At 44.3% G+C, this 13,477-nt stretch overlaps 1 protein-coding gene across 1 annotated transcript in view; it reads right to left on the bottom strand.

Annotated features, from left to right (window-relative positions):
• Positions 1-13,477, bottom strand: part of GRIK2 (glutamate ionotropic receptor kainate type subunit 2) — a 2,093,351-nt gene that overhangs the window by 150,959 nt on the left and 1,928,915 nt on the right. The window contains exon 15 of the mRNA XM_069606522.1: positions 7,595-7,845. Within this exon, the coding sequence (XP_069462623.1) occupies positions 7,595-7,845 (251 nt within the window). The remainder of the gene's footprint in view (positions 1-7,594; positions 7,846-13,477) is intronic.

Here is a 13,477-nt window from a genome sequence, read left to right on the forward strand (position 1 = left end):
ACAGGTGGTTTGGAGTGTAGCCCACGCAGCACTGCATTCTGTGGTCAGGCCTGGAGCGAAAGTAGTTCAGCCCTGCCAATGAGAGAAGAGACGCAACTGCATGAACGGTGATCAGCCGGCACTGGTAGGAGCCACCGCAAAAGTCCCATGATGACCCGACAGGAAGCACTTGAGACTGGACACATGGAAGAGAGTATACAAATTGAAGCTGTGCTGCCGCCTTTCCCACAGAACATGACTAAAGGTATGTGCTATGTTAAGAGAACTGGGAGAATGGCAGACAGGCCTGTACATAACCAATGCCAGGGTGAGATCAGCAAAGAACCATGCCTGGTTGAGAGCATAAATACCCAACCTGAGGTGAGAAGGCTATCATGCCTAAAGTGAGTGAAGCGATGTGTAAACTGAACCGTGGTGATGCCCAACATACCCTAAGCCGTGGTGAGAATCAGCAAAGGCCAAAATTGGCTGAAGTATCAGAGAACCTGATTCATGCCAAGTCCCCACATACCCTAAGTCATGGTGAGAATCTGAAAAATCAAACAGGAGCTGAAGTACCAGAGAACCTGAACCGGGGCAAGACCCCAAGACCTTAAGCCGGGGTGAGAATATGAACAGCCATGAAGGGCTCAACTAACAGAGAACCAGGACTGGTGTAAGTCTCCACATACCCTAAACCGAGTTGAGAATCTGAACAGACCAAGAGGTGCTGAATCTTCAGAGAATATGAACATGGACAAGACCCCAAATGTCCCAAGCCAGGATGAGAATCTGAGAGAGGCAAAGAGACAAAAATAAACTAGAAAGGACAAGAGAATGAATACAACATGAAGAGGTGTGAAACCAGGTAGCCCAGGACAGGGCAAGAACCCAGAAGGCCCAGAGGGGGCACCTAGAGACCAACCCCAGCAAGGGCTGAACAACCTGAGACCACAGGGAAGGCTACTTAAGAACATCTGTAAGGACTTTCCTCCTAGAACAGTGACATGGACTAGAAGGGCAGGAAGCCTAGAGATATTGACAATTTCTTTGCTATCAGATGGAAAGCCCACACACATTTGTTAATCTGTTTGATAGGAACTGTGAATATTGTGGCAAGAGACCCAGAGACATGGTCTGGTGACACGTCTAAAGTCTGTTCAGTGCAAAAAAGCCTTATCTACTCCTGCAAACCTTCAAGGCAGAACACAAACCAGACAGGGACATACCACTCGGACAAGGGGCCACAAGTGGCATTTGTATTATAATTAGGTTCTTTTTCCATTATTACTGGTTGGGGTAGGATCGGGCTAGATTGTGTTTTCTTCTAGATGGCAGACAAACTTTGCGCTAATGACATCCTGGCGTGTACCTTTTTTCATTACCTTTTCTTAGCATAGTTATCCAGGTTATAAGGTGAGCATCGGGTTTTGGAAATGAATTACTGAGACAAACCATAATGAGCTGTCTGTCTCGTGATTCCGATTTACCACAATGCACAAAGCAAGGAACAGGCATGTTATTTCCAGTTTGAGGATAAATAAGGATATTATACCCATTATCACCAGCAGTAAAGCTGTCGGTGTTGTTGGCTTGGACAGTATGCCACCATCCCCTCCACCATTTACCAAATGTCTCTCTTAACATACTTGCATGGACAATCACCCCTGTTGCAGTACTGCAGGAATCTGATGCACATATGGATTACTTTGGGTTTGGGATCCCACTCAGCTGGCAGGAGAAGGAAAGATCATCCAGCCTGTGGTGGTCAAAGACATATAGTCAGTGCTCTGTCTACTTGTCAACTTGTCCATGATGAAGTGAGATTCTGTTGCCATTTGACTGATCTAGTGCTTGCCTCAATGCAGAAAGTATCTATTTGTAAACCTGAAGCATTGCCATGCATGAAAAGCCAAGTCAGATGGGAATGTACCAGCCATGATCAGCTTTTCTCATGAACTAACAGATGCTCGGATTTCCTTCAGAAATGTATGGCAGGAGGTCCATAGGCAACATACCTGCTGGAGTAGCATTGTGAAATTGCACTCAGACCTATGATTTGTGATATTTCTGTCCATCCTCAACTCCCTTACTCTCACTGACCTGTAATAAAAATGCATCATTGGGTATGGCAAAGCCTGGTCTCAGCTTCCTGAATAATGTTGACACAACAGCGATGTTTTGTACGGTGATAGTTATGGTTCGCACTTGTATGATGTTTGGCTAATCGTGGTATGGTCACAGTTTATGCCTTGTGAGTTTATCCTAGTCAAGCGCATGGTGTTGCATAATACTTTCTACAATGACGTAATAACCAAATTGGTCTCAGGCTTGCCTAGGGCCATAGTTTTCTTGCACAGTGTATGTGATAATATGTTGTTGATCTTCTCTTGAAAAAGGTCCCCTATCAAGATCTGACGGAAGAGGTTCAATTATTACGTCTTTTGTTTTCCACACACTGAAAATGTGCATCTTCAGATTTTACAAGTTGTGTTTGTTCTGCAAATGTCAGTGTGGCACTGTTTTCCTTCTCTTCAGTATGATTATTTAGCAGAATATTGTGCTCTAGCCTGGACTCAGAAGGGTCATAATCTTTATCCAGCTCATCATCATCATCATCATCATCATCATCATCAGTATTCTCACACTGGACATCATTGTTATTGGAGACCAGACCCTTCCCATTTCCTGTTCCTCTATGCTGTGTTTGGGTTTTCTTTGTTGCTCATAATGTAACTCGACACTTTTTGGTGAGTCCCCAGTCCTTCAACGGATGCAATGTACACCATTATCCATTGTGCCCCACAGACTGGACCTCCTCCTCCTACTGCAATAACTCCTAAAACTGAGCAGTATCTTACTCTAGTCTCTCGCACAGAATGTGCAACCTAATGGAGCATTATCATCTTCATCTTCACCCCCCCCCCTAAATCCCTCTGACAGGTTTTGGTAAAATTCCCTTTTTGTGCATGGGTTAACCTTCCATAGAACAATAAGGTCTTCAGACATGTTGGTACTCTAGATGGTTATATCTATTCTCAATGACAGGAATATTACTTATACCTTTTTCACACAAGGTGGTCACCAGGTCTAGTGGCTAGAAGATCATGGGATGTGTAGGATAGATCAGTCGTAATCCTACAGAATGTAGACTGTCTATGCATTTTAGGTTTAAGACTAAACTCACAATAGATATATTATGAAGACAGGGGTCATTACGACCCAGGCGGTAAGTACACCAACTTTACACTGGTGCAAATATGATATACCTTCAATGTATGTGAAATATGTCCTGGTGCAGAAATAATTCGGAAGGATATATTTCTTGCACTAGGGAACCTTTTGCAACAGTGCTTATTGCACTTGCACCCATGCAGAATATCTGTAACACGGCCCAACATCATGGGTTGCTCATCCATGATCTGTAAATGTGTGAGCTTAAAGTCATGCATGTAACCAATACATATCTTGTGATCTGATTCTATTTTGTAATGTTTTACCACACGATCCATTGCAACTTTAAAGTGAATGAACAACAACAATATATTTAGCATTGACATTTTTGCAGCAATATTGTGTAATCGTATGGTAGAAGTTGCAGAGAACCTCAAACATGTTCCTTAAAACATGTATATGTTGATGTAAACAAAAGGATTTTCCAGGAGCACACTTAATTTATTCAGGGAAAATGTCCTGACTTACTGACGTTAAATGGATAAGCTACCATGAAGTCACACAAATATTTACCATTGTTCTGCTGTCTCATGCATTGGTGTGTTACTCATAGTTGTGTAACGTACACATGGATAACTTACTCTGTGTGCTGAGGATTTGTGGATGTGTCAAAGGAGTTTCTGAATGGGGAATGAGCTACACACCTGGAAAAGTGTAGCTTTGTTTGCCTTCACAGAACTTCAAAGGGGTAAATGTTGAACGTTGGGTGTGAAAGTGAACAAAAGTGTGGGAAAAGTGCAGTTTAAACGGATATATGCTGGACAAATACTTATGAATAGTAAAGAAAAAAATCATACGTTTTCAGATGTAAGTTACACCTAGATACACTTCATAGTGATGGATGGAGTTAATCATAACCACTGGCATTAGTCTGGATGTTTAAGCCACCACTAGCTGCAGTCCAGTCTGATCTGTTCAGCCATGTCCATGCTGCATCTCAAGCATGTTTCCTAGTGAGGGCCTCCTCAGTGACGTGCTCCTTGGTTCTATGATTGTAAAGTGCTCTGTTGCTTCCCAAAGATAGGCCTGCGCTCTATACATAGGGCCTCATTACACGGATGGCGGAGAACCATGGCGCTATTAGCGCCATGGCTCATGCCGGAAAAATACAGGCACCGCCTTGGTGGAAAGGGGAATTACCGCCCCATTCCAAGGTTGGCGGGGCGGTAATTCCCCCTTCCACCATTGCCCTTCCCCATTCCCATTTTTGCCCCATAGGGCATAATGGGAATGGGGAAGGCGCTAATTACGGTACCGCAAATTGCAGTACCGTAATTAGCTCCCTGGGTCCCTTTGCAGGTTGGTTTTTAAAGCCTGCAAAAAGCAGGCGTTAAATTCCCCAACCCGCAAAGGGACCTCGTAGTAAGGCGGTAAGGTTTTACCGGTACCGGTAAACCCTTACCTCCATCCGTGTAATGAGGCCCATAGTCTAATAAATATCTCTTATAATAATAATCGGGGTCCACATCTTGGAGGACGTCTGATGGTCATGCACTTTTCTCTGTCAGATATGTTTTCATGGGCTGAAAAAGGGTGGAACGGAAGGGGACCCAGAGCTATTGTTAGTGATTATGATTAGACCAAAGGTTTATTATCCATCACTCTTCTGGGTAGCAACGTCTACCTATGTTGCATGGGCAGGTCTAGACATGTGCCCCAAACTTACTCTGGCTAGATTCTGAAACTGCACTTCATTGATGACGATTATTTAACTCAAAACACCTCCAGGGATCCTTGTGATCTTTTGCAGAAGTGTTCTGACATATCAGTCAGGGCAGTCCTGCACCTTTTGGGGTGGTGCCCACGTATGGGATCAAGTCAAATCTGGGACCTTGACTGATTTGCATTTGCTTTTCCCCCAACAACACAGCCGGGTGAAAGCCCCAGCAAGGGAGGGCTCCTCAGACCAAAGTCTCGGATTCATTCACGGCATTTCCGCCCATCACTCTTCAGTGTTGCCAAGATGTCCTAAGTGGCACAGCTATTCCCAGCTGTGCTACCTAGCTTGCTCTGTCTAAAATCCCAAGCTACATCTCAAAGAGGATGCACATTGTGGACACGTCAAGTCCTGCCTTGCGTTCGGCCTCATGCAACATGGACGTGGAGCGGCAGCTCTATCTGGATTGTCCCTTTGGGACTGAGACAAAGGCTGATTTGCATACAGTGTTTATGATTGTCAGCTTTTATAATGGCACAGGGCTGAAAATGATGCAATGAAAGTTGCCAACATTAATTGCTAGTGGTTATGATTAATCAGTTTCTCTTCATCCATGGATCTTCAGTTTTGTTGAATGACATTTGCCTAGTGTAATTTACGGTGAAACACAATGTTATTGTGCCCTATAGTTACAAGTTAATTATTGCACACATCGGTCAGATCTAGGTTAAAAAAAAAGATTCCTTAAAAGGAACTGAAAAATGCAATCAAATGCAACAAAACATATATTTAAAATTGAAAATTCCATCACATCCAACATGTGAAGTAATCTTAACTTGGGAAGCTTTACTTGTAAAACGATTGGATTCCATGTTTCTTTGAGCATATATTGTCGGTGCTTTTAGAACACCTGTAACCCACTACCATGTCCTTAGAAATTATCATGTACAAGTAGCATGAGATGCGTCCCCATCGTAATCGATACTGTAACCAGTGCTTAAAGTGGGCCAGGGCCTGCCGGGGCTTGGCCCCGGCAGTCTCCAAAAAGTGGGACTGAGCCGGGGCCCTGCCAGGGCCCTCGTCCTACCGCAACATTGGCGGGATGCATTATCCCATCGCAGCCGCGACGGGAGATGCGCCTGCCATGAAGTCAGGCAAGCTGACAGAAGTGGCAGCCAGCCACAGCGACGCTGTGACTGGCTGCCACTTCCGTCAGTCATAGTAACTGCATGGTGACCCCTCACGCGACAGGTCACCAGAAGCAGTTACTGTCCCTTTGTTTCCCCAGGTCGCCGAGGTGTCTTTAACCCCCGGCAAACCTGGGGAATCCTCGACATTTTTCGAGGTTTATTAAAGATGGCTTGAAAAGTACACATTTCAAGCCATCTTTTATAAAGCTTTGCTGACGGACAATTTTGTCCGTATAGTCAAAGCTTTATAAAAGATGGCTTGAATTGTGTACTTTCAAAGCCATCTTTTATAAACCTGAAATGTTTAAAAAAGATGGCCTGAAAACTAGGCAAACCGTAGGGTATGCACACAAATATGTATACATGTTATATTCTTGTGTGCGTACCTTACTATGTTTGTGTACTATGCAAGCCATCTTTCATAAACGTAAAAATGTTACATATTTCTATGTTTAGAAAAGATGGCTTGCATAGTACACACACCATAGTAAGGAACGCACACAAATATATAACATTTATATATATTTGTGTGTATACCCTACGATTTGCGTACTTTTTAGGCCATGCCCCTCCCACAAGCCACGACCCCAAATGAGGGCCCCCCTCGATGTCTTACCCCACTTAAAGCCCTGACTGTAACGCACATTACATCTGAGGAAGTCATCTGCAACAGTAAAAGTCTACATTTAGAAATATACATAAGTATACATAAATGCATAAAACATAAGGATGTCAATTAATAACCTCAACAGAAAATGAGGGGAAAAAACGGCATATCTCATCTGATACCAGAGCATACGCTGAGCAGGAATGCCTCATGAAAGTAACATTTTTCTGCAGAAGCTTGAGGTGTTTTCTATTATAGCTTTGGGGTTCTCATCTGTCTGAAAGAATTAACTGCAGTGACCTTCTAGGGGAAAAGGCTGTCCTTTCTCGTGCTTGACTCGGAAGAGAAATAGTCCCTTGTCCAGAAAGTTGGCTACAATTAGACGTATTGACGACTTACAGTAAGTTAAAAGCCAGAGAGGTGGGAACAGGACTGCTTTGCTGGGAAGCTTTCTTTAAGAACTGCTGCAAGAGTCTATAAAACAGGTTATTTATGTCGTCCTTTGGAAAGAGTGAAGCATACTTTATAAAACCAGTCCTCTGCCAGTTAGCTCAACGCCTAACGCTGTTCAGTGGCGTTTGCATGCATGCAAAGACATTGCATTTTCACTTTGTGAATAATGAGAACTCTGTCCATGGGACATCACATCAAACATTTTTTTTTGTTGCATCATAAATAATGTGTACTTACTATTCGTGTTAATCTCTAAGAGGATTTAGTAGTGAATTAAAAAATGTAGTGTACACGTGTACTACCCGAAAGTGACAAACACATGCATTTCCAGTGAGAGAATGAGTGAGCGATTGAGTGACTCAGTGAATGAGTGAGTGAGATGAATTATAAAGCGCTCACAGTGAACCAACCCCCTTTTAGAGAGCAATGGACCGGCGTGCTTATATTAACAAGCAGAGAAATAACTGTATTTACCTTTTCCAATTGGGCATTTTTTTTGGATTTGTACAAAAATTCCCCAACTGCAACAAAGACAGAAAGCACTAATCCCGCTGCCAGGACGATGAAGATGCCCCCAATATTCTGCACGCCGAGGGCGCTGGCTTCTTTGCTCTCCTCCTCTGGGCAGCCATTGCCCCGCCACCATTTCTCCTTCATCATGTGAAGCTTGCCTTCTTCTTGCAGCTGAAGAATGGCAATGGTGATCTTGTCTCTGTAGGGAGAGCCTGCGAAAACAATAAGGTTTTTTACAAGTGAGGCAATGCTTGGCATTCTTCATAGACACACATAAGTCTAATCTTTATTTTGTCAAACCGTGCTCTTCTTAATTGTTAAAGCTTTGTCTGTTATGCTTCATAAATGGCATAATGGTGAACTGCCTGAAAATAAATTGATATGTGCAACAAAACGTATGAGTCAGACGGTTCAATTACCATTGGGATTGTGCCATTGTAAAACACTTTGTAAATCAGGCCCAGTGTGTATAACAGCTAAACTGAATGTGTACATGTTTGTGCTTGTTGTAATCTCCTCGTCATTCAGTGATTGACAAGAGTGTTCATTTCCATAGATAAACATAACCATGAAATGTAAACAGAACCTAACCAGAATATCTGCATTCATACTGGTTATGACTATCCAGCAACGCATGACATAGTTTAGGACACCACACGCACACACCAACAAGGCAGTCACTTGGCACGAGACTGGCTAGACAGTCCACAGAGGGAAGAGAAGAACTATTGGAAGAAAAGGCAGGAATATTGTTCGTTTTTGAAGGCATGATGAACACCATTGTCAGGAAGATCTGAAAGACTGAGTGCCAGAGAAAATACCAGAGATAGGGCGGCAGGGTGGCCAGTGCAAGAGGAACATCGAGGAATACTGCGTGGAATGTATCTTTGAGCATTTGCATATGGAGTGGGGACGTAATTCAATATATGCCTAATGAGATCACACAGCCTCATCCGGGGAGCAGGGGCTCTCCATAACCTGCACCATCGCCGCTACTTGGCCACGGCTGCAGGAGCAGCTAGCCTTTGCAGTGTTTTATAAGGTAAGCCTATAAGGCTTCAACGGAGCAACGTTGCACTAAAATGTTTTAATGTGCACATTTCTAATAGTATCGAAAATTATCACTTTTTCGCTCAAACATTATCCATCTCTGAATTGAGACATCACCGCGAGGCCACAGCCTCAGATTTGCTGGAAAACTTTCCCTCAATCGATGCCCAAGCAGCCTTAATGTCCAGTCCAAAATGGCATTTGTCAACTTGTGACCGCATTAACTTTTGTGGACCCTTGCGTTGCCACTGTACTGTATGACTCCCAGCATAACTTGCCGCCACACCCCCAACCGCTCGTTACCTGCCTATCTCCTATGGCGGCATATTTGTATACCACAAATACGAACTGCACCTGAGCCCTCATGGTATTGTTTGCCAACTGTGCGCTATTTACTGAATAGCACCGCCTTCTAATTGTAACTCTATGAACTGTATACTGCTATTGTTGGTAACGACTTCACCCCACTCAGTTTCTGTAATATTTACCAACTGCTCATTATCATTATCTGTTCCATTATAGAGTTAATTATTTGTATCTCATATAGCACGGTAGATTCCTATGCTAGTCAGTGCTGTAGTAATATCTGTAGTAACCGTTTTACATCTGTCTTCCCACCTAGCTCTTCCCTTGTAAGATAGTCATTCGGCACAGTAACCCAATACACATAAGTGCGCACTCCACCCTTTCTCTGGTGACTCACAACTGAACATACCTTGCTATCTTGCACTAAAGTTCCCGACCACACACCTAGCCCAACCACCACAATGACCTCAAACCCAGATCTGCTCCTACAAGCGACATAGATATACAATTTCCAATTTGCACCCTGTAGGTACTACCCTGAAAGATGACACACCTCAATACCTATACCTCACAGTCTCCCTCTCACATCACACGTCTCATCACACTGACAATGTTGCACAATTTACTTGACTTGTCAACCATCCCCCCTCTCACTCCCTCCCGCCAGCCATCACGCATCATCTCGCTCTGGCTCCTAGGCCTTGGCAACCTTGCAATCCCTCTAATGAGTTGGCAAGAGGCCTATCATCAGCATACCGTGCCTTGTAACCAGTAGAAACAACTGACTAGCAACTCGAACAGCTCAGCTCAGAAGGCACACGCACTCCACTACCATCCCCTCACCCACATGGAGGAACACTCATCTTAACTCTATAACACCTGTCAATACATCGCTGACTTCCAAATTTTAAAACTTCAATGCTCATGCGTGGAATGCCCGGTCCTTAGTCCACACCACCTCTCCCATGAGCCCCCCGAAGAGGAAACCTTCTAAACCTGACCCACAATTATTGACAATACTGCTAAATAAAGAGCCTACCCATACACCAAGTCACAGCGCTAGTTTGGAAGAAACCTCTCTCCAAGGTGCACTCATCAATGCTAGACCTCACCCTGCACATGCCCTTGACGTCGCAGACCTCATCACATCTAAAAAACTTGACCTCTTACCATCACCGAAACCTGGATGACTGCAGCTGCTGGCCCAGCTCTCTTGCTCGCTGTCCCAGAAAACTATTCCATCTTTAGGACAGATTGAACGACAGCCAAAGGAGGTGGAGTAGCAATAATTGCTAAGAACACCCTCAACATCTGGAAAACACCCAACCTCACCTTCCACACAGGTCAACTCATTTCGACTAAAATGGCCCTATCCCCTACAGCCACCCTGAACATTCACCTTATTTACAGACCTCCTTGCTCTATCGCCTCCTTCCAGGAGGACGTTTCACAACTCTTCTCTACTAAACAAAGCCCAGTTCCCAAACGTTACTACTGGGAGACTTCAACTTGGGACTCAATGAGCCCAGAGACAACTCTGCCTCAGCCATGGCCACCACCATCACTGCACTAAGCTACACACAACGAATCAACAACCCCACAAATATCAAAGGTCACACACTCTATTGGTTAGCAGACCATAATTGCAACACAATCAAAACATCCAACGACCAATGCCCATGGTCCCACCGTCACATCTTCACTTTTAATCTCAACAAGAACTCCAAATCCAACCCCCCTGCCCTTAGCACCAGCTACCCTATCTAGAAATTGTCATAATATCAATGCAAAGAATATCCTGTCACTTCTACATCCCATTATGACAGAAAACAAACAAAGGTTCAACGACCCTGCAGTCAAGGTGGACCTCTATAACCACACTGTAGAAGCAACCATTGATAAAGTCGCCCCACTAGCCTTGCGCAAAGCTAAACTCCTAGCCCACCTCAACACATGGTACACGCCCAATTTGAAAACATTACGTAGCACCAAGAGAACTGCTGAGCCCAACTAGAAATAATTCCCAACAGAAGTGAATACGGTAGCCTTTGTCGCTGCATCCAAAAACTATAAGCAGGCCATCCTTCAGAAAAAGTGTCACATACAAGGAAAGAATTTAAAACACCAAATCAGGGTCCAAAGAACTCTTCACCATTCTAAGAGAACTCGAGTCACCAGTGCCACCACCTGTAGGCTACCCCAAACATGAGAACTGGTGCACCGACATCCAGAAAGCCCCCCATGGACAGAATTACCTTCCTCCAATCCAAAATGTAAACAAAACAAAAAACAATCTGAAAACTGCACTAGTGAAACAAACACTGAGCACTGAGAGTCTCAAAACTGGTGCACTTTTTGAATTATCTACCGTCTCAAATGCATAGGTCCTGAAAATCATAACTAGTCTCACACCCTCGAGATGCCAAGGTGACACATGCCCAGCTCCGCTCATTAAAGAATGTGCAAATGAACTATCTCCATTCATCACTAAATTAATCAATGCCTTGTTTGAAAGTAGTCCGGTCCAAGCAAATCTGAAAGACGCATGAGTCCTTCCCCTACTGAAAAAATCTACCCTAGACCCTAACACAGCTATCAACTATCGCCCTACAACCACAGTGCCCTTCCTTATCAAAATGCTGGATAGAGCAGCGTATATCCAGATCCAAAACCATTGGAATCCAATAATCTCCTCGGCCTTCAACAATCTGGTTTCCACCCCAGACATGGGATGGAAACAGCACTTTTGGACTTGAATATACAAATGGATGATTTGAAAGACAAGGGCAATTTAGCATCCTCCTCCTGCTGGACCTCTCAGCAGTATTTAACCTTGTCAACCATAACTTACCTTGCAATCATTTAGCCTCAGCGGCACACTTCTCTCCAAAAGCCATTCAATCGATTCACTCCTTCCTCAAGGATAGAACCATGAGAGTCTTCTCTCCCACCTGCACAGCCTCGCCTGCCCCTCTTTTATGGGGTGTACCCCAAGGCTCCTGCGTCTCACCAACACTCTATAATGTATTCACAAAACCTCTGTTTGACCTTCTCGACGATTTAGGTGTCACATACCCCAACTATGCAGATGACACTCAAATCATCATCCCGATTTCTGTCTCTCACGATACAGACTCTGAATCAATACATATAATCTATCAAACCATTCATACCTGAATGGCACAACATCGATTATGTCTGAATGATGAAAAGATAGAACTTCTCCTTATTGGATCGCAATACAGACTGAACAAACTCTATGGGCCTCATTACGACCTGTGCGGAATGTGTTTAACGGCGCTGGTAATGGTGCTGGCGCCGTTAAACGCATTCCGCACTATTACGAGGTTCCCTCGCAGGACCCGATGTGGACGTCTGGTTTTACCAGATGTCCAGAGCCGGTCCCGCGAGGGGATCAGGGAGCTAACAACGGGCCAGTCGTAATCGGCCCGTTGTTAGCTCCCGCACCCACTCCCAATGAGCCCTATGGGGGCTCAAATGGGAATGGGGAAGGACCGGGCCCGGGTTCCCTGTAGGAGGAATTACCGGGCCCTCCAAACTTGGAATGGCCCGATAATTCCCCATTCAGGGAACCCGGACCCGATTTTGGAGGCATCCATGCCCTTATTAAGGGCATGGCTACCTCCAAAGTCGTAATGAGGCCCAATGACTCCTCCAAATCCTTTAACATTGATGGCAACATCATCAAGGAGTCTAAGGAAGTAAAATCCCTGGGTTTTTACCTTGACTCAACCCTTTCCTTAATGAAGCAAGTCAAAGCCACTGCCTCGGCCGCAGCATATACATCAAAGCTCATTAATGCCTACTGTCCCTTCCTGTCACCCGACAGTTGCATTAATCTAGCCAGAGCCCTAATCTTGTCCAGATTGAACTATTGTAATGACCTTTATGGCAGGACTAAAAATCACAATATCAAAAAACTACAGGTAATATGAAACAAAACCCTGAGAGCAGCGCTAAACTTACCTAAAAAGACACATATCTCACTGACAAGACAAAACACACACTGGCTTCCCATACACGAGTGCATACTCTTCAAAACTCTGTCTATGACACACAAATGTATACATAAGTCAGCCCCTAAATATTTGGCAAAGTCCCCACAAACCAATCTAACAGGTCTACACGCTCAGCCTACTCACACTTACTCCCCACGCCACGCTTAAAACAACAGAACTCAGAAGGCAGCAACTTCCTTGTAATAGCAGCCAAACACTGGAACTCACTACCTGTTGCATTAAGGTGAGAAGCCTCCCACTGGACCTTCTGCATACACTTGAAAACCTGGCTTTTCTCATAGGAGCTACTTAAATCACTCCCCCTGAGCCACCAACATGGCATAACAGAATCCGTACTGTTCTCTAACATTGGGGCTGCTAGGCCTAACTAATCGTAACTGTGTAACTGTGCAACTGTACAACTCTACTACCTCCTCCTGTCATGTCTATGTGCACAACCTTGTAACCT

The sequence above is a fragment of the Ambystoma mexicanum genome, chromosome 4p (genome assembly GCF_040938575.1).
Source record: "Ambystoma mexicanum isolate Mex_15411 chromosome 4p, UKY_AmexF1_1, whole genome shotgun sequence".
Classification (NCBI taxonomy): Eukaryota; Metazoa; Chordata; class Amphibia; order Caudata; family Ambystomatidae; genus Ambystoma; species Ambystoma mexicanum.